This window comes from Cetorhinus maximus, chromosome 7 (genome assembly GCF_964194155.1).
Source record: "Cetorhinus maximus chromosome 7, sCetMax3.hap1.1, whole genome shotgun sequence".
NCBI classification, from domain to species: domain Eukaryota; kingdom Metazoa; phylum Chordata; class Chondrichthyes; order Lamniformes; family Cetorhinidae; genus Cetorhinus; species Cetorhinus maximus.
Window position 1 is genome coordinate 88,448,456 of NC_135885.1, and position 27,710 is coordinate 88,476,165.

Sequence of the window (27,710 nt, forward strand, 5' to 3'; positions counted from 1 at the left end):
ATTCTTCACCGACATTCTGGCCCTGCGTACCACCATAGCGGCCAATGCTTCATCCACAGGCCTCGGGGCAGTTCTCTTTCAAGAGCAATTGGACGGCACAAGGTGACCCGTCTACTATGTTCCTAGAGGACTATTAGACACGGAAACCGGGTACGCCATCATCGAGAAGGAAGCTCTGGCAGTGACATCGGCCTGTGAGAAGTTTTCCAACTACATCATTGGCCTCAAAATCACAATCGAGACAAACCATAAGCCATTGGTCTCTTTTGTTAAATGAAAACGAACTCACAAAGGTGCCTCCTCAGATCCAGAGGTTTCGCCTATGTTTCATGCGATTCACATATGAGACCATCTTTGTCCAGGGGAAAAAAAAAAAATCAGAAGACAGCAGATGCACTTTCCAGGGTCACCATGGGCCTTCCAACCAAACAGGACTAGACTTTGTCGCAGAGCTGGAGGCCTACTCTCAAACAATTACCACGCTCCTACTAGGAAGCACAACCTGGCTCCGCCAAGAGCAGCTCCACGATGAGGAGTGTGCCCTCATCCGCACCTATTGCTAACAGGGATGGCCTCGTCAGAGACCAAGTGATACTTCTGTCAAAACATGGTTCGAGCAACAGAGCCACTTCACAGTCATTGATGGCTTCTGTTCTATGACAATCGGCTAGTCTTTTCAGCCTCTCAGCTGGTGGTACCTTCAGAAGATACACCTGGGTCACCTGGGAATCACTAAGTGTAGGGCATGAGCCCAATCTGCTGTCTGGTGATCAGGCATCTTCATTGCAATAGAAGAAACCATTGCAATTTGTCAGGTTTATGCACTGCCAAGACCAGAGGGAGCCATTCATTTCCACGCAGTTCCCCGACAGGCCATGAAAGGCTGGCCATTTACCTATTTGTCTATCTACTCACCACAGACTACTTCTCCAGGTGGGTGGAGGTAAAGCAACTTCATACAACCAGTCATCAAATCACTTAAAGAGATGTTTGCAAACCATAGCATCCTGGATGAGCTTATATCTGATAACAGCCCACAGTTCTCTAACGCATTCTTCGCAAACTTTGCGGCCGCAGCCAGCTTCCATCATTACACCAGCTCTACAAGATACCCGCAGTCAAGCAGAGAAGTGGAATGAGGGGTCCATATGGTGAAGGCCCTCCTGAAGAAAAATGAGGCCCTCCTCATCACATTGCTCACTTACAGGTCCATCGCTTACAGTGCAGCCTGTGCCTATCTGAGCTCCTGATCACCAGGAATGTTCATACACAACTCCTGATCCTGCTGAAGGAACTCCTTCCAGGGTTGGTAGCCAAGGACTACCAGGCTGTACAAGCAAGAGAGTAGTCCTGCAGGCAGAAGCAAGCTTCTACCTACAACATACGGCACCACACCAGACACTTGCCACAGCTGCAGCAGGGTGACAAGGTCTGGATCCCAGACCTCGGGAGACAAGGGACAGCCCTCTGCCAGAACGAGGATCAACCCCGGTCCTACCAGATTGGCACACCAGAGGGCACAGTCAGACGCAACAGGAGGTGTCTCCACCCTCTCCCTAGACAGGCTCCCTCCATTGCATGATGGACGATTATTGACAAAAATGTCCAAGCACCAGACCAACCTCCAAGCCAACAACAAGAACAAGCAACACCAGAGCCTACCATTCTCCCAACAGAACAGCGAACAAGATGTGGAAGGGTTGTAAGGCCTCCAGACCACCTGAACCTGTACCTTCAAGGAGTTGGAGGGGGGAGATGGGGTGATGTTAATTCTGTTAATGTTAATACTGTAACAGTAATGATGTTGGAATAACATCAAGGTTGTAACAATAAAGTTAACGCACAAGACTTAGAACAATGAAAGACGCGGAAGTAAAGTAACTCTATATCCATAGGATAAAGACTTGGGAGAGGTGTAGTAGAAGGTCTGGTACATAAAGGGTTATTGTGGGACTGATTACAGTACTGCCCACACAGTGATGTACAAAGACACCTGACCCAGAGCCACGGTCAGTCTGGAGATGGACACAGTTCAGTAAGACCTAGAATGGGGTCAGCTCCATACCTGAATCTTCCACTGTAAATATGTACATAGTCATGAGTTGTTAATAAAGGCTTGCTGTTAACATACTCCAGGCTATGAAGCCTACTTCAGGGTGTCTGAAGCAGGATTTTTCAGTTAGGACATGGAGTCATTTTGAATGGTTTCAACCATTCCACTGGGCAATGGCTTCAATCATGGCCGGTCCAATGACTGAGCACTACTTCCTCCTTGGGGGTGAAGGCACGCACCTGTGCCCGTCCCGAGCTGCTGCCTTCAGTTATGTGTCACCCAACTGTCCTGCAAGACAGAGAAAAGTGTGTCAATGAGTGTGGTGCAATCTGTTTAAGTGATGTGGCAGTCAATGTTAAATAGTTGGCAGTGGTTGTAGGATGTGAGGTTTAGCTATAAATGTGAGGTATCAATCGTGATTGATAGATACTGTTGTTATGTGTGTTGTATTGAGCAGAGGTGAAGTTGGTAGAATGTGGCATTTGTAGATGCATTCACTTACCTTGACCACTTGTGTGAGATCATTAAACTTCAGTCAGCACTGCATCCTCACCTTCAAGACTACACTGTTGCCATTGACATGCACGTGTATCAGCTCCCATTGCTCTCTCAAGGTTTGCCTGGAGGTCCCTGTGGCTGGAGGATCTTTCTCCTCCTGTTGTCCTCCTGCACCAAAGCATCCAGTGCTCTGTTGAAGAACCTTGGAACCCAGATGTGCCATTCCAGTGTCTTTCCAAGGTCCAAGTTACTTCTGCAATGAATTGCAGCCCCAGCTCAGCTTGCCTTAAGTAATGCAGACTTAAACTCATTTGCCCCTCCAGATTTTGCATCTCTGTTCAGGTGTGCAACTGCTCAGCAGTGAACTTAGCACTGGCTGCACGCAGAAACCATTCAAATGAACAAAGTTTGCCTTCTGCATTGGAATAAACACAATAAATCACACATTGTGATCCCCACTCCCACTTTGGACCTTATCCAATCCCCTCCCCCCTCAAAAAACATTTTTTGGGCTTGATCCAATTCCTTACTCCTAGGTTGCCAGCTGAGATTAAATGTATTCCTGGAGATTTCATCATATGATATGGCCCTAAACTCCAGCCAAGCGTCCATCCTTGTGACACACTGCCTTCCTATGCCAATTGGAAAGCAAAAAGACTGATTACCCAATTGGATGATTCTTGACTGTCAGCCAAACAACCTTTTTTTTTAACAAAAACAAAAATAGCTGGAAAAACTCAGCAGGTCTGACAGCATCTGCGGAGAGGAACACAGTTAACGTTTCGAGTCCGTATGACTCTTCACTTTTTTTTACCCCATTTTCAATATTTTTATATCAGGGAAAGGGTAATGTTTAAACGTTTTTTTTTTAAACTGTCCTTTTTAATGTCCCTATAATTTTTCTCCAGGGTTACACACACCAGTCCTGGAGAATGATGTTTCATTCCTGGAGACACCAGGCCAATCCTGGAGAGTTGGCAACTCTCCCCCCATCCCTCCCAAATGTGCCCAGTGTGCGCGACCTTCCCATTTGCTCTCTCCTGGTTCCAAATGCTGCCTGCAATGCAGGAACTGACAGGATTTGGTATCAGGAGTCCAGGGAAGGATTTGAGAGTGGCAGGGCGTTTCCTAGCAACTAATAAACACAGGCGAAGCAATGGCCGCAGAAAGGGGTGTGAAACCAGCTTTTACTTTCAGGCATCTGAGTAACAAGAAGATCAACTTCATGGAGGATAGTAAAACCAGAGACCTGCTTGTGAGATGGTAAAATCTGCGGTCGGAAAGTAATGGTGCGAGACTCAGGCTGGGATCCGAGTGCTCACTGAGAGAGGGGGAAAGGGGAGCAGGAACTTACCGGCTGATTCATTAACTTAATGGTCTCATTGATTTATCTAACCGCTGGATTATTATCTTTATTATTATTTGAAGTCACCAGGCGACCAGACAGTAGCCTTTGGGTTAAAGGCTTTTAAATTGACAATGTGACTACTTTTAAAATAAATTACTAGCATTCACCAGAAACAAAGCTCGTTAGTCTTTTACAAGCTGATATTGAAATAGTATTTACGACACGAGTTCCAATAAAGATTTTCTCCTTTTTGCATTTTCCCTCCTGTTAGGTCAATGCATGGAAGGATCGCAGTGCAGGTTTTTAGTTTTGATCAATACTTCCAGGCTTATGAAAAGGATAATTTTGTACTGGTAAGTGCGGTATATTCTCGCGTTATTTTTTTCATAAATTACCGAACTACATATTTGCCCAATGGTATTTTTGGCGCTATGATAATGCATGTAATTTTGTTTCAAATATCCGCCCACAGTGTCTTGTTTAGCCATCATGTAATTTTGAAGAGCCTTCTTTGATTTATAGATCTTGTATCCAACACATGTTTGGGCTCATCAATTTTGTTTCCCAGAACTCAACAAAAATATCCTTTTAAACATAACTTTTAAATCAGTTGTAAGTAAAGTACTATCCTCCTGAATGTTCTATGAATATCTGTATATTATGAATGTGTAGTGGGTCTAAAACATTTTTGGTTGAAGGATGCCTTTTCAAATGGATTAAGAATCAAGAACCCTCCCCCCGCCCATACATACACACAGCACCATCACAACCTAAAGTATAATAATATAGTATATTCATAATATAAAAATGTTGCATGTGATGAGCGGTTTAATAATGCTTTTAAGAAAACAGGTATTACCTACGGCTATCAGTGAGGTAGGTGTTATATTCCGGAAAGCAAGTTGTGAAAGTTAGAACTAGAGCCAATCTTTCCACACTTTATAAACATTTATTTACACAATTACACATTACAAGGATGTACCTTCTAACACAACAACTACAGTTAGTCAATTTATTAGGATACTAATGGATCCCTAGTTATTGCTTACTAACTGCAAACAATTAAACAAAATTAATATACAATTAACAATGGGTATGCCTGTTTTTCACTGCAAAATCTGTCCATCCTTGACAGGAGCACAGAGTGAGCATGAATTCAGATAGAGAAGGGATCGGAGTAGAATAGAGCACAAAAAAAGCACTGGTGGATCAGAGGGAGAAGCACTGGGAAATCACAGCATGGAGAGAATGGGTAAGGGGCAAGCAGGAGAACTAGGGAGAACAGGAGACTCGGAGAGAGAAGGGCACAAAAAGAGCAGGGGCCTGGAGAGAGCAAGGGGCTGGAGAAAGCAAAGCAAAGAGAAAGCACCAGAGGAGCAGAGGAAGAGCAGGATCATGTCAGAGTTGAGCACAGAGATGCAGAGAGAGAGGGCAAGAGCATGGGGTCAGCAGAGTGTGGAGAAAACAAGAGCAAGGAGAGAGCACTAGAGGAGCAGGGGGAAGAGCAGGAGTATGGGGAAACAGAACATACCTCTGGCCACTGCTCACTCATTTCTTCTTGTCACAATGCCCCAGGTGGTTGCCAGTATTGGTCACCTGTAGGGCCACCCGAGTCGTGGACCCCTGGATGGTGTCTGCAAACCCCAAGGAGCCCCCCTGACCCCATTTAAGAACCACTGGCTTAGATCTGTCCAGAAACAGGCATTTTCATGGCCTATTGCAGTGTTAATGCAGAATTGTACCAGGCCAACAAATCACAGCACATGATATTTATAGAAATTCATATATTCCACTACTCTAGTTCAATTACCTGTGGTAATCCTTTTCTATCCTGGAACCTTTTGTCTACAAAATGACTTTATATTTTCAGCAAGTAGCCTTTCACACTGTGCCCTACTGAACTTTTATGTTTTTCAGATTCATAGGGTAGACTCAATCATGAGATTTTGTTCAAACTGTATTCAAAATTGCGCTGGTTAGATTACTCTGCAAGTTTCTGATCAAATTTATTTGCATAATCACAAGCATAAAATGTTCATGAATCAGTGCAATTGGATAGCATAATAGGACATAATTGTTTGTTTTCTTTCATTAAGGAGTATTCATTGATGCCTTTAAGAGTGGTAACCTGGTGTAATTTTAATAGAAATGAAAATGAGTTTATCACCAAAATAAGCTTTTTTATAAGCTTATCCAGCCTTCCATTTAAGAGTAGACTGCTTTAAAATCCCTGAAAATTAATCTCTAAAAATAAATATTTTAAATTTTTAAAAATATTATAAATAAATATACTTAAATATTTACCAGTTTCAGTGGTAAACACCAGTCAGTTTCTAAGTAAATTAATATTCCTTGATATGAAAATCTTTTAAAATGTGCTTATTAGTGCCTGTGTGCCTAAGAAAATGAACATAATTTGAAGAGCCTTCGCTAACCAGTGTAATTGGCCGTTATTGTAATTTTGACTTGGGGTTGGTGGGGGGTGGGGTTATGAAAAATTTCATGGGCAGGGCATGGTTGAAGTGAATTAAATCTTAAATCAGTGTAAAAGATTACATTTGTTATGACCCACCCCTAAGTGAGGTTCCCCAAAGTTGTTGACCCAGGCAAGACCCCTCAATTTGTTACCGTCTGGCTGGGACAGCCCCAAATTGTTATGCCCCAGGTGAGGAGGGATGAACTGGCTCCATGTTTTTATTCAACTGCCCCCCCACCCCTCCCCATGCTCTCTTGTTGGTCACAACAAGATTTAATCTAAAAATGATCCCTTTCGCCGATACTATTCTCCCAGACCCAATCGTTCTGGTTTTGTAGGAGCCAATTTGATCAAGACTTTCTTGAGTTAAAGGTAAGAGTAAGTCTATTAACTACTAAAGGCAAGAAAGGATAAAACACATGCATAAACGGTCATACAGGTTAAAAGTAGGAATTTAGCTTGAAGTATCTGAATATATATGTATATGTGTATATGTATATATGTATGCAGAACAGTCCTTGACTCATGGGGAGTGGGTGATTCAGCGTTGTGGCTGTTGCGATTTGAGATTCCAGTGGAATTGACTCCGGGAGATGAATAGTTGGTTTTGAGGTTCCAGTAGTGTTGAATTTAGTAGAGAGGGAGAGAGATTGGGATACCTGCAAAATGGTGTATGGCTGTTACTTCTGAGGCAAATTTCCAGCACTTGCTCTCTCTCAGAACACCCACCAACAGACAGACACCGGGGCAGCTTTTCAGCTCACTTTTAACTCCTTCTTTGTACATTCCAAGTGGGAAGCAAATTCACAAATCTGTCTGGGCATTGCTCACAGGATTTCTAGATGAAATGATACTAATTTCCCATTGTGTCCCATTGTCTCTACTGCAGGGAGCAATTAGTTGCTGGATGTCTTTAAAAGTACCTTGTCTGGTAACAGGGTGGGGTTCCATTACTTCTTAGGGAGTCACCCTGCAGCATTCTAGCCAGTGGCTTGTGTGCATTTTTAAAAACTCAGGTCTTATTTTTAAAATCCAATATTTACAGACACAATTCGGTGTTTTTCTTTCATTATCATGATACAGAAAACACAAAGCAAACATATTTTGGGTGTAGTTCACTTACATTCAAGTTCCATGATCTTTTGCATTGGTTTAGCTAATTTTGTCCAGATTGCGCTAATATTGCACAGGCAAAATACTGTGGATGCTGGAAATCTGAAATAAAAAGAAAAAATGCTGGAAAAACTCAACAGGCCAGGCAGCACCTGTGGCGAGAACCAAAATTAATGTTTCAGGTCGAGATGACTTTTCATCGGGACTGAACAAAGATAGAAATGTAAGAGTTTTTAAACCAGTGAAAGGGGGAGGGGCAGGAAGAACAAAGGAGAAGGCCTGTGATAGGGTGGAGGGCAGGGGAGATAAAATAAAATATTTTATGATGCAACAGTCAAAGAGAGTGGTTATGGATATAGTAAGGAAACAAAGGTTGCGTCCAAATGAAGCATGAATGGCTACGTAAGGCTATCTGAAAGCAACTTGAAGGGATAAAGAAAGAAACAAGATAAGACCAACCCAGCAAAACAGTGAAGAGGAAAAAACACATAGAGTACGATTCCTCAACGTAGCCATTCACCTCTCATTTGGACACAACTTTTGTTTCTGTACTATACTCATTACCACTCTTTTTGGCACCTTGAAATCTTTCGTTAATCTCCCTTGCCCTCCACCCATCCTTTGTTCCTCTTGCCACCTTCCTGCCCCCTTCCACTGGCTTAAAAACACTTACATTTCTATCTTTCTTCAGCTCTGATGAAAGGTCAGCTTGACCTGAAACAGTAATTCTGCTTTTCTCCACAGATGTTGCCAGAGCTGCTGAGTTTTTCCAGCATTTTTTTCTTGTTTTTGTTACTCTGATATTATTAGTGCAAATGAGCAGAAACTGTATACCATTGTTCTTTGCCAAGTGTCAAATGAACTTAAGATCTAAATGAGTGTTTGAATGTTACTGTCTCCTAATGTAAACTGAGTAAACTTTTGGAGAATAACTAGGTGGCTATTTCACTTTATGAAAAGCCAATAGAATAGGACAACAACATATTCTACAGAGTGGAGCAGTTTGTTAAAAGAAAGAAAGACTTGCATTTATAAGGCACCTTTCATGACCTTCGGGTGTTCTAAAATGTTTAGATGAAAGCAAAATACTGCGGATACTGGAAATCTGAAATAAAAACAGAAAATGCTGGAAAAACTCAGCAGGTCTGGCAGCATCTGTGGAGAGAGAAACAAAGCTAACAGAGCTGCTCTGAAGAAGAATAATACGGACTCGAAACGTTAACTCTGTTTCTCTCTCCAATGATACTGCCAGACCTGCTGAATTTTTCCAGCATTTTCTGTTTTTAGTTCCAAAGTGCTTTACAGCCAGTCAAATAATTTTGAAATATAATTGCTCTTGTAATTAATGTAGCAAATGTGGTAGCCAACTTGTGCACAGCAAACCCCTACAAACAGCAACATGACTATGAGCAGGTAATCTATTTTAACTAGTTGGTTGAGAGGTAAATACTGGCAAACTCCCCTGCTGTTCTTCAAAATAGTGCCCTAGAATCTTTGATGCCTAACAGAGAGAGCAGACGGGGCCTTGGTTTAATGTCTCATCTAAAAGATGGCAATTCAGACAATGGAGCACTCCCTCAGTAATGCACTGCAATGCCAGTCTAGATTTTGTACTCTAGTATCTGGAGTGGGATTTGAACCAACAATCTTTTGACTCAGAGGTGAGAGTGTTTCCAATGAGCTCAGCTGACATTACTCACTGCATTAGCATTGATAGTAGTAAAAAAATGTATTTATATAGCACCTTTATTATTCCAATGGGATTTCAAAACACTTCACATCCATTCACTGTTATGTAAAAATGTATTTAGTAATATATATGAGAAATACATTTAGCAAATAATTATTGTATCTGTTTATTGGATTCATTCATTTTATATATTTTACCCCATAGGCATTTTTCCAGGATCCAAATGTTATGGCTAATCTGAAGATACTCTCACCTTTATCATCTGAATGGACAACTCTAGGTATGAATAGCATTGCTGTCAAAGCTGTTGTAGGGAATAATTTAGTTTGATTTGATTTAAATGGTAGACTGAATTGAACACCAATTGTTACAAACATTGCACAAATTAAGATAACTGTTCTCTATTTTAAAGTACTGTGAAAGACAGACAAAGTCGGCTATTCCAGTTATATAGCTCAGCAATCCTGAAGTCTAAAAGTAAAAGCCTGAAGTCCCCTCATTGAGGCATCCAGTTGATTCTTAAATTATTCCATTTTCTACTTGTACTACTGTACCTTAGAGTCCATTCCATATGGTGACTACTCTGTGTTTAAAAAAAATCCTGATAACAGTTGTGAATGTATATTTTAATAGTTTAAACCTGTGATAACTTATTCTGCTCTTATAGTTTAATTTGAACAATTTTGTTTGATTTACCCTTTTAACTGTACTACTAATGATTATGTATACCTTGATGAGATCATCTCTTAAACATCTCTTTTCAATACTGAAGGACCCATGTTTCTCCAACCTTTCCTCATATTTAGACCTCTGAGACTGTGTTTTGTGGTCCAGAAATAGACACAGTACTGAAATAGTGTTCTGACAGTATGCTCAGGACTTCTTCTGGTATGTATTTTACTGATTTGGCTCTATACTTCAGCATTCTACTGACTTTGCTAATTATGGCTTTGCTATGGTTGGACATTTTGAGCACTTCATCTGTATCAACTTCAGTACAATTCACAGAATACGTGTGTTGCCTATTTCTCCTTTCAATGTAAATTACTTTACATTTGTCCATGCAGAATGTACTCTGGGTAAGGGGCCTTCAATGCCCATCACTAAGAGTAACTTGGTAGCACCTTGACTGAACTGGCCAACTCCTGAAGGAATCATGGAAAAACCTGCTTGATTTCGTCCTCACCAAACTACCTGTTGCAGATGTACCTATCCATGATAGTATTGGTAAGACCACTGCACAGTTCTTTCAGAGACAATGTCCTGTATTCACACTGAAGATATCATTCATCATGTTGTGTGGCACTACCACCATGCTAAATGGGATAGATTCAGAACAAATCTAGCAACTCAAACTGGACATACATGATGGTGGACCATCAGCAGCAGGATTTTATTAAACCACAATCTGTAATCTCATGGCATGACATATTATTCACTCTAGTGTTACCATCAAGCTTGAGGATCAACCCTGGTTCAATGAAGAGTGCAGGAGAGCATACCAGGAGCAGCACCAGATATAGCTAGAAATGAGGTGCCAACCTGGTGAGGCGACTACATAAATGCTAAACAGCAGAAGTAGCATGTGATAGACAGATCTATGTAACTCCACTGCCATTGAATCATATCAAAACTGCAGTCCTCCCACGCCCAGTTGTGAATGGCGATGGACATTTAAACAACTAACCAGAGGAGGAGACTTCTTAAACATCCCCATCCTCAGTGATGGGGAAGCCCAGTACGTACATACATACGAATGTACGAATTAGGAGCAGGAGTAGGCCACTCAGCCCCTCAAGCCTGCTCCACCATTCAATAAGATCATGTCTGATCTAATTTTAACCTCAACTCCACATTCCTGCCTACTCCCGATAACTTTTCACCTTCTTGCTGATCAAGAATCTACCTACTTCTGCCTTAAAGATATTCAAAGACTCTGCCTCAACCACCTATGAGGAAGAGAATCACAAACTCTCAACCCTCTGAGAGGAAACATTTTTCCTCATCTCTGTCTTAAATGGACGACCCCTTTATTTTTAAACAGTGACCCCTAGTTCTAGACTCTCCACAAGAGGAAACATCCTTTCCACATCCACCCTGTCAAGCCCCCTCAGGATCTTATATGTTTCAATCAAGTCATCTCTTACTCTTCTAAACTCCAGTGGGCACAAGCCTAGCCTGTTCAGCCTTTCCTCATTAGAACAACCCACCCGTTCCAGGTATTAACCTAGTAAATCTTCCCTAAACTGCTTCCAATGCATTTACCTTTTTCCTTAAATAAGGAGACCAATACTGTACACAGTACTCCAGATGTGGCCTCATCAATGCCTTGTATAACTGAAGCATAATATCCCTACTCTTGTATTCAATTCCTCTTGCAATAAATGATAACATTTTTTCTATTAGCTTTGCTAATTATTTGCTGCATCTGCATACCAACCTTTTGCGATTTATGCACTAGGACATCCAGATCCCTCTGCATCTCAGAGCTCTGCAATGTCTCATCATTTAGATAATATGTTTCTTTTTTATTCATCCTGCCAAAATGGACAACCTCACATTTTCCCACATCATACTCCATTTGGCAGATCTTTGCCCGCTCAGCTAACCTATCTATATCCATTTGTAGCCTCCTTATGTCACCTTCACAACTTACTTTCCTACCTATCTTTGTGTCATCAGCAAATTTAGCAACCGTGCAATCAGTTTCTTCATCCAAATCATGTATATAAATTGTAAAGAGCTGAGGCTGCAGCACTGATCCCTGTTGCACACCACTTGTCACATCCTGCCAACCAGAAAATGACCCATTTATGTCTACTCTCTGTTTCCTGTTAGCTTCTATCCACACTAATATGTTACCCCCTACACAAATAGCTATTTTCTGTAATAACCTTTGATGTGGCACCTTATCAAATGCCTTCTGAAAAACTAAGTACAGTACGTCCGCTGGTTCCCCTTTATCCACAGCACATCTTCTTCGAAGAACTCCAATAAATTGATTGAATATGATTTCCCTTTCACAAAACCATGTTGACTCTGCCTGATTACCTTGAATTTATGTAAGTGCCCTTCGATAACATCTTTAATAATTCCCTTTAATTTTTCCTATGACAGACGTTAATCTAACTGGCTTATAGTTTCCTGCTTTCTGTCTCCCTCCCTTTTTGAATAAAGGAGTTACATTAGCTATTTTCCAATCTAATGGAATCTTCCCTGAATCTAGTGAATTTTGGAAAATTAAAACCAATGTGTTAACTATCTCACTAGCCACTTCTTTTAAAACCGTAGGATGAAATCCATCAGGACCCCAGGACTTGTCAACCCACAGTTCCAACAATTTGCTAAATACCACTTCCCTGGTGATTGTAATTTTCTTGAGTTCTTCCCTCCCTTCCAATTCCTGATTTACAGCTATTTCTGGGATGTTACTTGTGTCCGCTATAGCGAAGACCGATGCAAAATACCAGTTCAGTCCATCTGCTATCTCCTTATTTTCCATTATTAATCCCACAGACTCATTTTCTATAGGACCAATATTCACTTTGTTAACTTTTTTTTAAAATGTCTATGAAACTCTTACTATCTGCATTTATATTTCTAGCTAGCTTTCTCTCGTACTTTAACTTTTCCGTTCTTTTTAATCTTTGTCATTCTTTGATGTTTTTCATATTCTGTCCAATCTTCTGACCTGCCACCCATCTTTGCTCAATTATATTCTTTCCCTTTAAGTTTGATATTATCTTTAACTTTTTTAGTTAACCACAGATGGTGGGTCCTCCCCTTTGAATATTTCTCTCTTGTTGGAATGTATCTGTTCTGTGCATTCTGAGATATCTCCTTAAATGTCTGCCACTGCGTCGCTATTGACCTATCCCTTAACCTAAATTGCCAGTTCACTTTCGCTAGCTCTGCTTTCATGCCCTCATAATTGCCCTTATTTAAGTTTAAAATACTAGTCTTAGACCCATTCTTCTCTCCCTCCAACTGAATGTAAAATTCAATCATATTATGATCACTGCTACCTAGAAGCGCCTTCACTATCAGGTCATTAATTAATCCTATCTCATTGTACAATACCGGGTCTAGTATACTCTGTTCCCTGGATGGCTCCAGAACATGCTGATCTAAGAAATTATCCCGAAAACATTCGATGAGCTCCTCATCTAGGCTACTTTTGCCTATCTGATTTTTCCAGTCTATATGTAGATTAAAATTTCTCATGATTATCGCCATACCTTTCTGACAAGCTCCCATTATTTCTTCCTTCATTTTCCATCCTATCATGTGGGTACTGTTAGGGGAGCCATTACACCACTCCCACAAGTGACTCCTTATTTTATCCTTCCTCATCTCTACCCAAACCGCTTCTATATCCTGGTTTCCTGAACTTAGATCATCTCTCTCTATTATGCTAATGTCATCTTTAATTAGCAGAGCCACCCCTCCACTTTTTCCTAACTTCCTAAATGTCACATACCCTTCAATATTCAGGTCCCGATCTATGCCATCCTACAGCCATGTCTCTAATGGCTATTTATCTCTTTTTGCATGATCAGTTCATCTGTTTTGTTTCAAATGCTACGTGCATTTAGATACAGAGCCTTAAGTTTTGTCCTTTTTATTACTTTTGTAACCTCTAGCCTTGTCTGTTGATTTACTCTTAGATTTATACACTCTGTCCCTTCCTGTCAAAATCTGTTTTCATGCCCCATATTAATACCTTCCTCTCTTACTTCTTACGTTAATACAAAAGACAAGTTTAAAGCATTTGCAACTACCTTCAGCAAGAAGTGTCAAGTGGATGATCCACCTCAGCCTCCTCCTGAGGCCCCCAGCATCACAGATGCCAGCCTTCAGCCAATTCAATTCACTCCACATGATGTCAAGAAAGGGCTGAAGGCACTGGATACAGCAAAGACTATAGGTCCTGACAACATCCTGGCAGTAGTACTGAAGATTTATGCTCCAGAACCAGCCATTCCTCTAACCAAGCTATTCCAGTACAGCTACAAGACTGGCATCTACTCAACAATGTGCAAAATTGCCCAGGACAGTTATGCCCTCTCCACAAAAAAGGAGAACAAATCCAATCCAGCTAATTATTGCCCCATCAGTCTACTCTCAATCATCAGTCAAGTGATGGAAAGGCTCATCGGCAGTGCTATCAAGCGGCATTTACACAGCAATAACCTGCTCACCGATGTTCAGTTTGAGTTCCACCAAGGCTACTTGGCTGCAGATCTTATTGAAAAAAGAGCTGAATTCAAGAAGTGAGGTGAAAGTGACTCCTCTCGAAATCAAGGCAACGTTTGACCGACTGCGGCATCTAGAAGCCCTAGCAAAACTCAAGTCAATGGGAATCAGGGGAAACTATCTACTGGCTGGAGTCATACCTATAGCACAAAGAAAGATGGATGTGATTGTCGGAGGCCAATCATCTCAATCCCAGGACATCGCAGCAGGAGTACTTTAGGGTAACGTCCTTGGCCCAACCATCTTTCGCTGCTTCATCAATGGCCTCCTCTATTATAAGGTCAGAAGTGGGGATGTTTGCTGATGATTGCACAATATCCAGCACCATTGTTACTCCTCAGGTACTAAGGCAGCCTGTGTCCGTATGTAACAAGACCTGGATAACATTCAGACTTAGGCTGATAAGTCACAAGTAACATTTGTGCCACACAAGTGCTAGGCAATGACCATCTCCAACATGAGAGAATCAAACCATCTCCCCTTGACATTCAGTGGCATTACTATTGCTGAATCCCCGACTATCAACATCCTGGGGGCTACCATTGACCAGAAACGTAACTAGACCAACCATATAAATACCGTGGCTACAAGTGCAGGTCAGAGGCTGGGAATTCTGCGAGATGTAATGGACCCCCTGACTCTCAAAGAGGTTTCTCCCTGTGGTTTCTGCTCATTAACGTTAATGGAAGGGAAGTCACATTCTGAGGATTGCAGTAGAAAACCTCAGTCCTGATGTTTCTTCATCCATTCCTGAAAATTTACTTCCCAGGTTAATTGCAAACCTGACAAAAGGATGTTGCTTGTGTTGCTGACAACAGCCACGTTAAATCTGTTTCATTGCAAAGGCAAGACTAGCAATACTTAGGCAGTTTGGCCAAGTAACTATGCTGTTATACAAACCACATGTCAATTGTGTGAAATATGTACAATAATGTACTATTAAAAAGTTGTGCACTGAGCCTTATAATTTTTATCCATGTTATTCTTGCTTAAAGCAACACCTGCAACATCCTGGCAGAACCTCCTTTTCATTAAGCATAAGGCACATACTACCCAATTGTATTTACATTTATTTGTGTTCCCAATTTTCAACTGTTTCTTTATTTCCTTCTGCACCAAATACGCTCCCCCAGCTGAATGTGTCCAGTTTATGTGGTGGCATGCCTCTGGCAGGACTGCCTTTGAAGCAACTGTTTATGGTGTGCAAGAATGATCATGAGGTGTCGTGTACTGTGGAGTGTGCCAGCTCTGATGGCGGCAAAGTCCAAACTGGAAATTTGCTGAATGGCAATTGCGGTTGTGAGGTTGCATATTATCACTTCATGATGCAGTGTGTTAGAGCATCAGTGTGTTGAGGGTAAACTAGCAAGTAATATAAAAATGGACAGTAAGAGCTTCTTTAAATATATATAAAGGAATAGAGAGGCAAAAGTGAACATAGGCTCTTTAGAGAATGAGGATGGGGAAATAATAATGGGAAACCAGGAAATGGCAAAGGAGTTGAATAAATACTTTGCAATAGTCTTCATGGTAGAAGATACTAATAGCATTCCAAAATTACTAAATAATCAAGGGGCAAAAGGGTGGGAGGCAGAAATAAATACAATAACTATCACTAGAGAAAAAGTACTACTGAAAATAATGGGGCTAAAGGCTGATAAGCCTCCTGGACCTGATGGGTTGCATCCTAGGATATTAAAGGAAGCAGCTACAGAGATAATGGATGCACTGTTAGTAATCTTCCAAGAGTCCTTAGATTCTGGAATGGTCCCAGAGGATTGGAAAACAGCCAGTGTAACACGCTTATTCAAAAAGGGAGGAAGACAAAAAACAGGTAACTATAGGCCATTGGGAAAATGTTGGAGTTTATTATAAAGGATGTATTGGCAGAGCATTTAGAAATACATAATATAATCAAGTAGAGTAAGCATGGCTTCATGAAGGGGATACCTCCTCAAATTATTCTAATAAAGGTAACAAGCAGGATAGATAAAGGGAAACCAGTAAATGTAACATATTTGGATTTCCAAAAGACATTCGATAAGGTACTGCACATAAGGCTACTTAATAAGATAAGAGCTCATGGCGTTGGGGGTAGTATATTAGCATGGATAGAGATTGGCTAACTAATAGAAGATGGAGAGTTGGGAGAAGGGGGGTATTTTCAGGATGGCAACCTATAACTAATGGAGTCCACAGGGATCAGTGCTGGGGCCACAATTATTTACAATATGCATGAATGACTTGGGTGAGGGAAATGAATGTACTATTGCCAAGTTTGCGGATGATACAAAAACAGGTGGGAAGGCAAGTGGTGAGGATGACACAAAGAGTCTATAGAGGGATATAGACAGGTTAAGTGAGCGGGCAAAAATGTGGCAGATGGAATATAATGTGGGAAAATGTGAGGTTATGCACTTTGACAGGAAGAATAGAGGAGCTGAATATTATTTAAATGGAGAAAGACTGCAGAAAGCTGCAGCACAGAGGGATTTGGAGGGGTTCTCGTGCATGAATCACAAAAAGCTAGCATACAAATTCAGCAGGTATTAGGGAAGGCAAATTGAATGTTGGCCTTTATTTCAAAGGGAATGGAGTATAAAAATAGGGAAGTCTTGCTAAGACTATACAAGGCACTAGTCAGACCACACCTAGAATACTGTGTACAGTTTTGATCCCCTTATCTGAGGAAAGATATACTGGCATTGGAGGCAGTCCAGAGAAGGTTCACTAGGTTGATCCTGGGTATAGATTATGAGGAGAGATTGAGTAGGTTGGTCTTGTACTCATTGGAGTTTAGATGAATGAGAGGTGACCTTATTGAAACATATATTTTTCTTAGGGGGCTTGACAGGGTAGATGCTGAGAGGCTGTTTCCCCTTGTGGGAGAGTCTAGGACCAGAAGGCATAATCTCAGAGTAAAGGGTCATCCATTTAAGACAGATGAGGAGGAATTTCTTCTCTCAGAGGGTAGTGAATCTGTGGAACTTTTTACCGAAGAGGACTGTAGAGGCTGGGTCGTTAAGTATACTCAAGGCTGAGATAGACAGATTTTTAATCTGTAAGGGAATCAAGGCTTATGGGGAAAAGGCAAGACAATTATCAGATCAGCCATCGTCTCATTGAATGGCAGAGCAGACTCGATAGGCTGAATGGCCTACTTCTGCTCCTACGTCTTATGGTCTTATCAATGGTGTTCAGAATGCTCTGTAGTTTACTGAAGGATAAAGCAATTGTTCGTGACAAAATCAAACATATGATGTTTACCTTCTATGTAAATATGGGCAATTTATTCATTATATGTTTCCATTTATCTTTAATTCTGTCTTAGTAGGAACAGAAGTTAAGAAAATAGAGGCTGAAGAGGTTCCCTGCAGTCAACTTTCAATGTTATTCTTTGACTGTTTGTACACTGAAGGGATCGTGCGAGAAACGGGACATATTACCAAGTGTTTGGATGAATTTTATGAGGATTTTATTATCTCTGATCAGCTTCGACAGGTAAGACATTAGTGGAACAGAAAATGCCATTTTGTGTTAATGGCATCAGTGTACAAAATTAACTTGTTTTAATAATGTAAGTGAAAGTGTTACTTGCTTCACAAACAAAATATTGCTGGTTTTGGCCCCAGCATTGAATTTGCCTAACGCAGTTGAGATTACTTTTCACCTCTTAGCTTGACTGCAAGATGGAGAGCTTTGCATTCTTCAGGTGAGAGGAAGTATTGATATTGATTTTTAAAGAAGCATTATTAATTTGATCCCAGACCATTGTGCTATTGCTAACATAAATATGCAACTTATCGTGCTTGCTCTGTTTTCTACCTCCCTTTCCTCCTTTAAGATACACTTTTAAAATATATGGCTTTGACCAAGATTTTGATCATCTACGCTTATGTGGTCTGATGTGGTTTGATGTGGCTCCTGTAAAGTGCTTTGGGATGTTTTACTACATTAAAGTCAAAATAGAAGATGATGGTGGTGTTATTACTGTTTGGATAAGGAGGGGGATAATGTTTGATAAGACCCTTAGTGGGCACTCGGATCATGATGTACGATTACCTTGTGCCTGATGGAATTGATGCAAGCTGCTTGCAAACTTAGTGCTGACTGTTCACCTCCAGGATTATGGTGTGCAGCCCAGTGCTAAAGATACTGCTGACAGCCTGCATGCATAGCAGCAGGCCCAGCTTCATGCGAAGCAACCAAAGTGCAACCAAAACTTGAAGAGCAGCCCCCGCAAATAATGAAAGGGGGGCTGCAACATCACACAACCTACATACACTTGGAACATAGCCTCCTCAAGGCTGCAGAAATTACATGCAGCCTGGGAGTCCATGAACTGACTTAATCACCCATTGCATGGGATGGTTGCATGCAACAGCCGCCACGGCAAATCCCCAATGGAAAAACGGAGGACTCCAACACAGAGAGCCTCGCACTGAGGGCCCCTGCCTCCTCTCAATGGCAGAAGTCATTCTTTATAGTCTCTTGAGCAAACGATAATCAAATTAACAGATGAACTAATTGACAGTCACTTAACGGGGCACTATAACAAAACTTTAAAGGAAACTTAACAAATGGAATTAGGATAATATTTTGGTTGGAGATGATACACCCCAGTACCTGCAGTGCCCACCGATTGCCAAAGGCCTCAAGTGTACCAGCGGACACCGCGTGCTGCCTCTGCAGGGACGCCCAGGAGCAAACATAACCGCGGAAGACAGGCAGACAGTTGGGTGGAACAGTACTCTCAACCGCCCACTGCCTGGAGCTGTTAATGGCCACCTTTAGGAGAAGATTAACGAGGAAACCCCCTGAGTCCCCACCCCCCTCCACACCGGGTGACTAAAGATCAGGAATGCAGGGCTGAAATGCAACCAAAGATTGAGGAGTAGCCCCCTCAAATAATAAAAAAGGGACTGCAGCCTCACACATCCTACGTACACACGGAACTCCTCAAGGCCACAGGTAATACAGGCGGCCGGGAGGTCCGTGAGCCGTCTTAGTCTTCTATTGCTCGAGACTGCTACATGCAACTTCACATCAAATCACCAATGGAAAAAGGGAGGATTCCCATATAGAGAGCCTCCCACCGGGGACTCCCATTGCCTCCAGATGGCAGAAGGCTCTCTTTATATTCTTTTGATAGAAACATTTAACACAAGTTAAAGGAAAAGTAAGTTGACACAAATTAAGCAAGTTAACAAATCAAGTGGGGGAATTGGTCCCTTTAAAGGGACACTATCTGAAACCAAATTACAAAGGAAACTTAACAAACCTTAAATCAAAGTGCAATTTCCTGGAATGATGATGCATCCCAGCCCCCGTGGTGCCCACAGGTCATGGAAGGCCTCAAACTTGCCAGTGGACACTGCGTGCTCCCTCTCCAGGGACACCTATAAGACCATAAGGCATAGGAGCAGAAATTAGGCCATTCGGCCCATCGAGTCTGCTCCGCCATTCAATCATGGCTGATAAGTTTCTCAAACCCATTCTCCGCCTTCTTCCCGTAACTTTTGATCCCCTTACCAATCAAGAACCTATCTATCTCGGTCTTAAATACACTCAATGACCTGGCCTCCACAGCCTTCTGTGGCAATGAACTCCATAGATTCACCACTCTCTGGCTAAAGAAGTTTCTCCTCATCTCTGTTCTAAAAGGTCTTCCCTTTACTCTGAGGCTGTGCGCTCAGGTCCTAGTCTCTCCTACTAATGGAAACATCTTCCCCATGTCCACTCTATCCAGGCCTTTCAGTATTCTGTATGTTTCAATCAGATCCCCCCTCATCCTTCTAAACTCCATCGAGTATAAACCCAGAGCCCTCAAACGTTCCTCATGTTAAGCCTTTCATTCCTGGGATTGTTCTCGTGAACCTCCCCTGGACCTCTCCAGGGCCAGCACATCCTTCCTGAGATGTGGGGCCCAAAATTGCTCACAATATTCTAAATGTGGTCTGACCAGAGCTTTATAAAGCCTCAGCAGCACATCCCTGCTTTTATATTCTAGTCCTCTTGAAATAAATGCCAACATTGCATTTGCCTTCCTAACTACTGACTCAACCTGCAAGTTAACCTTAGGAGAATTCTGGACTAGGACTCCCAAGTCCCTTTGCACTCCAGATTTCTGAATTCTCTCCCCATTTAGAAAATAGTCTATGCCTCTTCTTCCTACCAAAGTGCATGACCTCACACTTCCCCACGTTGTATTCCATCTGCCACTTCTTTGCCCATTCTCCTAACCTGTCCAAATCCTTCTGCAGCCTCCCCACCTCCTCAATACTACCTGTCCCTCCACCTATCTTTGTATCATCTGCAAACTTAGCCAGGATGCCCTTAGTTCCTTCATCTAGATCATTAATGTATAAGGTGAAAAGTTGTGGTCCCAACACTGACCCCTTTGGAACTCCACTAGTCACCGGCCGCCATCCTGAGAAGGACCCCCTTATCCCCACTCTCTGCCTCCTGCCAGACAGCCAATCTTATATCCATGCTAGTACCTTGCCTCTAACACCATGGGCTCTTATCTTACTGAGCAGCCTCCTGTGCGGCACCTTGTCAAAGGCCTCCTGGAAGTCCAAGTAGATAACATCCATTGGCTCTCCTTTGTCTAACCTACTCGTTACCTCCTCAAAGAATTCGAACAGATTTGTCAGGCATGACCTCCCCTTGATGAAACCATGCTGACTTTGCCCTATTTTACCATGCACTTCCAAGTATTCTGAAATCTCATCCTTAATAATGGACTCTAAAATCTTACCAACGACCGAGGTCAGGCTAATCGGCCTGTAATTTCCTGTCTTTTAGCTCACTCCCTTCTTAAACAGGGGGGTTACATTAGTGATTTTCCAGTCCTCTGGGACCCTCCCTGACTCCAGTGATTCCTGAAAGATCACCACTAATGCCTCCACTATCTCTTCAGCTATCTCCTTCAGAAATCTGGGGTGTAATCCATCTGGTCCAGGTGATTTATCCACCTTCAGATCTTTCAGTTTTCCTAGCACCTTCTCCTTGGTAATGGCCACCATACTCACCTCTGCCCCCCGACTCTCTTGAACTTTGGGGATGTCACTCGTGTCTTCCACTGTGAAGACTGACGCAAAGTACCTATTCAGTTCGTCTGCCATTTCTTTGTTCCCCACTACTACTTCTCCAGTGTCATTTTGCAGCGGCCCAATGTCCACTTTTGCCTCTCTCTTACCCTTTATATATCTAAAAAAAACTCTTGCAATCTTCTTTTATATTACTGGCTAGTTTACCCTCATATTTAATCTTCTCCCTCCTTATTTCTTTTTTAGTTGTCCTCTGTTGGTCTTTGTAGGCTTCCGAATCCCCTGGTTTCCCACTGCTCTTCGCCGCATTGTATGCTTTCTCTTTAGCTTTTATGTTGTCCCTGACTTCCCTTGTCAGCCATGGTTGCCTCGTCCTCCCTTTAGTATGCTTCTTCTTCCTAGGGATGAATTTTTGCTGTGTCTCCCAAATTACTCCCAGAAACTCCTGTCATCGCTGTTCCACTGTCTTTCCTGCTAGGCTCATCTCCCAGTCAATTCTGGCCAGCTCCTCCCTCATGCCTCTGTAGTTGCCTTTATTCAACTGTAATACCGTTACATCTGATTCCAGCTTTTTCCTCTCAAATTGCAGGGTAAATTCTATCATATTATGGTCACTTCCTCCTAAGGGTTCCTTCACCTTAAGCTCCCTTATCAAATCTGCCTCATTACACATCACTAAATCTAGAATTGCCTGTTCCCTTGTGGGCTCCACCACAAGCTGCTCCAAAAAGCCATCTCGTAGACATTCCACAAATTCCTTTTCTTGGGATCCACTACCAACCTGATTTTCCCAGTCTACCTGCTTATTGAAATCCCCAATGATCACTGTAACCTTGCCTTTCTTACACACCTTTTCTATCTCCTGGTATCTTGTGCCCCACATCCTGACTACTGTTCAGAGGCCTGTACATAACTCCCATTATGGTTTTTTTACCTTTGCGGTTCCTCAACTCTATCCACACAGATTCTACATCATCTGACCCTACATCATTTCTTGCTATCGATTTAATTTCATTTCTTACTAACAAAGCAACCCCAGCCCCTCTGCCAACCTGCCTATCTTTTTGATAGGATGTATATCCTTGGATATTTAGCTCCCAGTCCTGATCCCCTTGCAGCCATGTCTCCGTAATGCCCATCACATCATTCCTGCCAATTTCAACCTGCGCGACAAGCTCATTTACCTTATTTCGTATACTGCGTGCATTCAGATTCAACACCTTCAGTCCTGTATTTCCCGTCCCCTTTCTCATTTTCGTCCCTTTATCTGATGTGCTTGAAATTAGATTCCTAGCCCTTTCCAAACACTCTGACCTATTTTGTGTTCTGGAGACTTTAATAGCCTCTCCTGGGCTCTCCTTTCATTTCAGTTTTTTCATAATTTTCCATGAAGTTGAATCCACCCCCCCACCACACGCTAACCTGCTGCTTTGTTTCCCATTAGTCATATTTCTTGGAGTTTTACCCTTCCCTCCCCGCCCACATTCTAGTTTAAAGTCCTGTTGATCACCCTATTTACCCTTTTTGCTGGAACATTGGTCCCAGATCGGTTCAGGTGGAGTCCGTCCCAACGGTACAGATCCCTCCTGTTCCAATACTGATGCCAGTGCCCCACGAAATGGAACCCCTCTTTCCCGCACCACTGCTTTAGCCACGTGTTTACTTCCCTTATTCTCGCGTCCCTATGCCAATTTGCACGTGGCTCGGGTAGTAATTGGGAGATTATAACCCTTGAGGACCTGTTCTTTAATTTAGTTCCTAGTTCCTGATAATCCCCAAACAAGTCCTCTTTCCTAGTCTTACCTATGTTATTTTTCCCGACGTGGACCACAACAACTGGATCCTCCCCCTCCCTCTCCAATATCCTTTCAAGCCGGTCAGAGATGTCCCTCACCCTGGCACTGGGAAAGGCAACATACCATGCGGGACTCTCGATCCTGCTTACAAAGGAAGCTATCAATTCCCCTAATTATAGAATCCCCTACAACTACCATTTGTCTTTTTGCTCCCCCCTCTTGAATGGCCTCCTATGCCGTGGTCAGCTGGCTCATCCTCCCTACAGCCCTCTTACTCATCCACACAGGGAGCAAGTACCTCGTACCTGTTGGACAAGGTCAAGAGCTGAGGCTTTGTTCCTGAACACAGGATCCCTTTACCTGCCTCACTTGCAGTCACACCCTGCTGACCTTGACCACTGACCGGACTTGAGGTACTTAATCTACCGGCTGTGACTGCCTCCTGATACAAAGCATCCAGGTAACTCTCCCGCTCCCGCTCCCGGATGTGCCGCAGCATCCGGAGCTCGGACTCCAGCTCATCAATTCTGAGCCAGAGTTCCTCCAGCAACCAACACTTGCTGCAGATGTGGTCACTGCGGCTCGCAATGGGATCTGCCAGCTCCCTCATCATACAGCTACAGCACATCACCTACCCAGCCATCCCGACTTAGATAATGAATTTATTAATTAGCTTTGCAGTGTTTTTTTTTCAAATTTGGTGCAGATTTCCTACCAACCAATCAGGTCACAGCTTTCCTGTGATGTCACTTTTTCAGTTTTTCACCTAGCTGCAAACATAACTGTAGAAGAGGGACAGACTGTCGGGCTGGATGACCACGTTGACCACCCGCTGCCTAGACCCCTGAACAGCTAATTTGCCCAGGCCTGGGAGCAGGCCTATGAAGAGGTCCTCCTCCCTCTCTGCCCCCTTCGCACTGGATGGCCAAAGATCAGGAGTGCAAGGCTGAAATGCAACCAAAGATTGAGGAGCAGCCCCCTCAAATAATCAAAAAGGGGCTGCAACCTCGCACATCCTACATACACATGGAACTCCTCAAGGCCACAGATAATACAGATGGCCTTGAAGTCTGTGAGCCATCTTAGCCTTCTATTGCATGGGACTGCTACATGCAACACATTCCACACCAAATCCTCAATGGAAAAAGGGAGGACTCCTACATAGAGAGCCTCCCACTGAGGGTTCCCATTGCCTCCGGATGGCAGAAGGCTCTCTTTGTACTCCTATGAAAACCGTGAACCAATAAAATAAAATGATTAAGAAATAAACTAATTAACTAATTCAAAACACCTTAAAGGGCCATTGACCGGGGCACTCCAGCCCCTGTGGTGTCCACCGCCCAGGGAATGCTTCAAGCGTACCAATGGACAATGCGTGCTACCTCTGCAGGGAAACCCAGGCCAAATATAGCCATGGAAGAGGGGCAGACAGTCAGGCTGGCTGACCCCCTCAACCGCCCGCTGCCAGGACCTATTAATAGCCGTCTTGGCCAGACCCAGGTGCAGGGTAACAAGGAGGCTCTCTGCCCTGCCCGCACCCGGTGCCCAAAGATCAGGAGCGTGGGGCTGAAATGCAACCAAATTTTGAGGATCAGCCCCCTCAAAGTCGAAAAGGGGCTGCAACCTCGCACAGTCTATATACGCATGGAACACGGACTCCTCAAGGTCGCAGAAGATGCAGGTGGCCTGGGAGTCCATGAACCATCTTAACCTTATGTTGCATGCGACTGCTGCGTGCAATACCCTCTACCAAATCCCCGATAATAAAGGGGAGGACTCTCACGCAGAGAGCCCTCCACTGGGTGCTCCGGACCGCAGAGCGGAATGCCATGGCATGTCCGGTTGAGGAAGTGAACGGTGTGCAGCAGCAGCCCCTACAGGAAACCCACCATGCAGGTCGAAAAGGCACAGAGGGAACTTCCGCGAGACACCTCAAATTGTGGGGCTAAGGTTCCTGAGGGATGTTTCTGAACACAGGGCCAACGTGAACTTCTGTCCAAACAGGGATCAGTTCAGTCCACCGCTCACTTGAGCCACTTCAACACCTTGAGTACATTCAGGGCCAAGCACCACAGTTTTAAGGCTCTGGATGCATGTGGCTGTGAGCTAGACATCAACTGATGCACAGTGTGCAAGGTAAGTCTCTCTTTATACTCTTTTAAGCCACAATTAGACAAAATTAACCAAATAAAACAAAATTAATCAAATAAAGTTGAGGGTGACAGCCCCTTAAGGGGACACTGAAACACAAATCAATACCAAAGGAATTGTATAGAGTTTTAAATTAAAATGTCATTTTATGGGGTTATGATGCACCCAACCCCACGGTGCCCACAATTGCAGTAGGCCTCAAGCCTCAAGATGGACACCATGCACTCTCTCCCTAGGACACCCAGGCGCGGATGTAAATATGGTAGAGAGGCAGGCAGTCGGGTGTAACAAACCCCTTTACGGCCTGATCTTTGTGGCCAACTTGGTCAGGCCCAGGAGCAGACCCATGAGGAGGTCCACCGACCTGCCCGCCCCTCTCCGCACCGGGTGCCCAAAGATCAGGAGCATGGGGCTGAAGTGCAACCAAAAATTAAGAAAAAGCCCCTTCAAATAACCAAAAGGGGTCTGTAGCCTATGACACCCTATATAAACGTGGTCTATAACAAATTCCCAATTACAATTGTGTGTTAACCAGTACTTGAAACTTGCTAAAAAGAAGCTTTGTTTTATAATAAACAATCATCCTGAGTTTATTGAAAGAAGCCTGGTTGAAGTCTCTTTTTTATTCTGGGCACCAGTTGGGGAAATAGACGATTGGCTATTTTGGTGAAAAAGTTAAACTTTTAAATTAACAGTACTGCCTGCGGAGTAGTGGGGCTAGATCATAAGCACACTCCTCCCATCCCGCTCAAAACAGCATAGGAACTGTCCTGTTGTGCACTTCCTGCACTAAAGGCCTCCAATGCTGTTTGGGGAATATCAGAACTTGCACTCTGCCAGGTTGTGCCATTCTTGTATCTTTCCCAGGTCAAACTCACTTTTAGAATGACTTTCAGCACCTGCTTCAGTCAAAATGTACCTTCCCCTTAACAGGCACAGGCTGGCTTCAAGTAGTGCAGCTAATTTGAACTTGTGCTAGCCTGTCATGATTTTTCACCCCTTGCTCAGGCGTGCAGCCACTCAACGTGCTTAATGCTGATGCATATTAAATGAACAGACAGTTTGCGTGCTGCCTGCATGAGAAACAACAAGCACAGGTTAATCACGCATTGCTTTCCTCACACCTGTTTTCAGGCCTTTTCAGTTTAGTAGTCATGCAAGCTCACACTTCACCTCAGTGATTTACTTTCCTGCTCAATCCCTTGCCTTTGCTATGCAACGTTCTGGCCACAAAATTCAACTTCATAGCACGGTTAGTTTCTGCGCTATGGAAGCTGGTGAACAGGAGGAGATAGGCCCTATACCCACAGGGGACCAGGAGGCTTTCCAGCTAGACACTGCAAATGCAGTCAGAGCAGATAACCATTGTGATCAGTGCCAGCAGAGTGGCCTCGAGAATCTGGACAAAGTGCTGTGAGAAGTTTAATGATCCCTCACGAGTGGTTAAGGGAAATGAGTAAATATTCAAATGCCATATCCTTATAACTGAACCACTAGCCTCACGCCCAGTAGCCACCCTTTGGTTTCTCGTGGTGTTTCAAATGTTGATGGCACAGCAGGCTGGTGGAGAATAAAGGTATCAGGACTGCAGCAAAGACTATGGGCATTGACAAGCATGATGTGTTAAGCACGGCCACACACCAGCTCTACATTGATGATCCTTTCTTGGTTGCGGAGTCTTTAAAGAAACGTGTGTGTAATTAGTGGTAACCTGCACCATAGGGATTGCTGGCAAAGGCATGTGCTCTCTTTGCCTGTTTCTCTCTAGAAAGAGAGAATGCTATATATTCCCCTGTCTTTGGGTTCACAAAGCATTAGCCACCCCTCCTTATACAACAGTGGATAGCAAACTACAAGATGTTGGAGATGACCCCTACTCCAGCATGAAAAGAGCCCTGTGTGATGACACCCTTGGCTATGCCATCCCTTCCCTGCTTTGAGCTGCAGGTATGCATGCAACAGGTGGCAGCTTTCAGTGAGGACCTCCTGAGTGGAATAGGGAGATTGTACGCACTGTTCCTGGCTTAGGTTGAAGTAGGAGAGTTGCTCTCTGAAGACCCTGATTGGATATGGCCTCCTGCTGAGAACCTACTCCTCCTCCTCCCTTTTCAAGAGCTTCCCTTCTTCTGTGTCGTGTTGCGGATTCTCCATGCCATGATGCAGGCCAAAGGGGACAGAAACTATAGCACCCATTGCTGGGAGCAAGTAGTCCTAACAGAACACCTGAAGTGAGAACCAAGGCCTTCACCATATGCCACACCACTCCCTGTTAACTGT

General features: G+C 43.2%; 1 protein-coding gene across 2 annotated transcripts in view; it reads left to right on the forward strand.

Moving 5' to 3' along the window:
- Positions 1-3,320: 3,320 nt before the first annotated feature.
- The window catches only part of cfap300 (cilia and flagella associated protein 300), a 54,767-nt gene continuing 30,377 nt past the window's right edge, over positions 3,321-27,710 (forward strand). The window contains exons 1-4 of one of the 2 annotated variants that reach the window (XM_078544885.1): positions 3,321-3,397; positions 4,171-4,252; positions 9,383-9,458; positions 17,769-17,935. In XM_078544885.1, the coding sequence (XP_078401011.1) occupies positions 4,175-4,252; positions 9,383-9,458; positions 17,769-17,935 (321 nt within the window). In that variant the 5' untranslated portion in view covers positions 3,321-3,397; positions 4,171-4,174. Of the gene's footprint in view, positions 3,398-3,697; positions 3,815-4,170; positions 4,253-9,382; positions 9,459-17,768; positions 17,936-27,710 lie in introns of those variants that run through there. The other variant, XM_078544884.1, reaches the window with a different exon arrangement.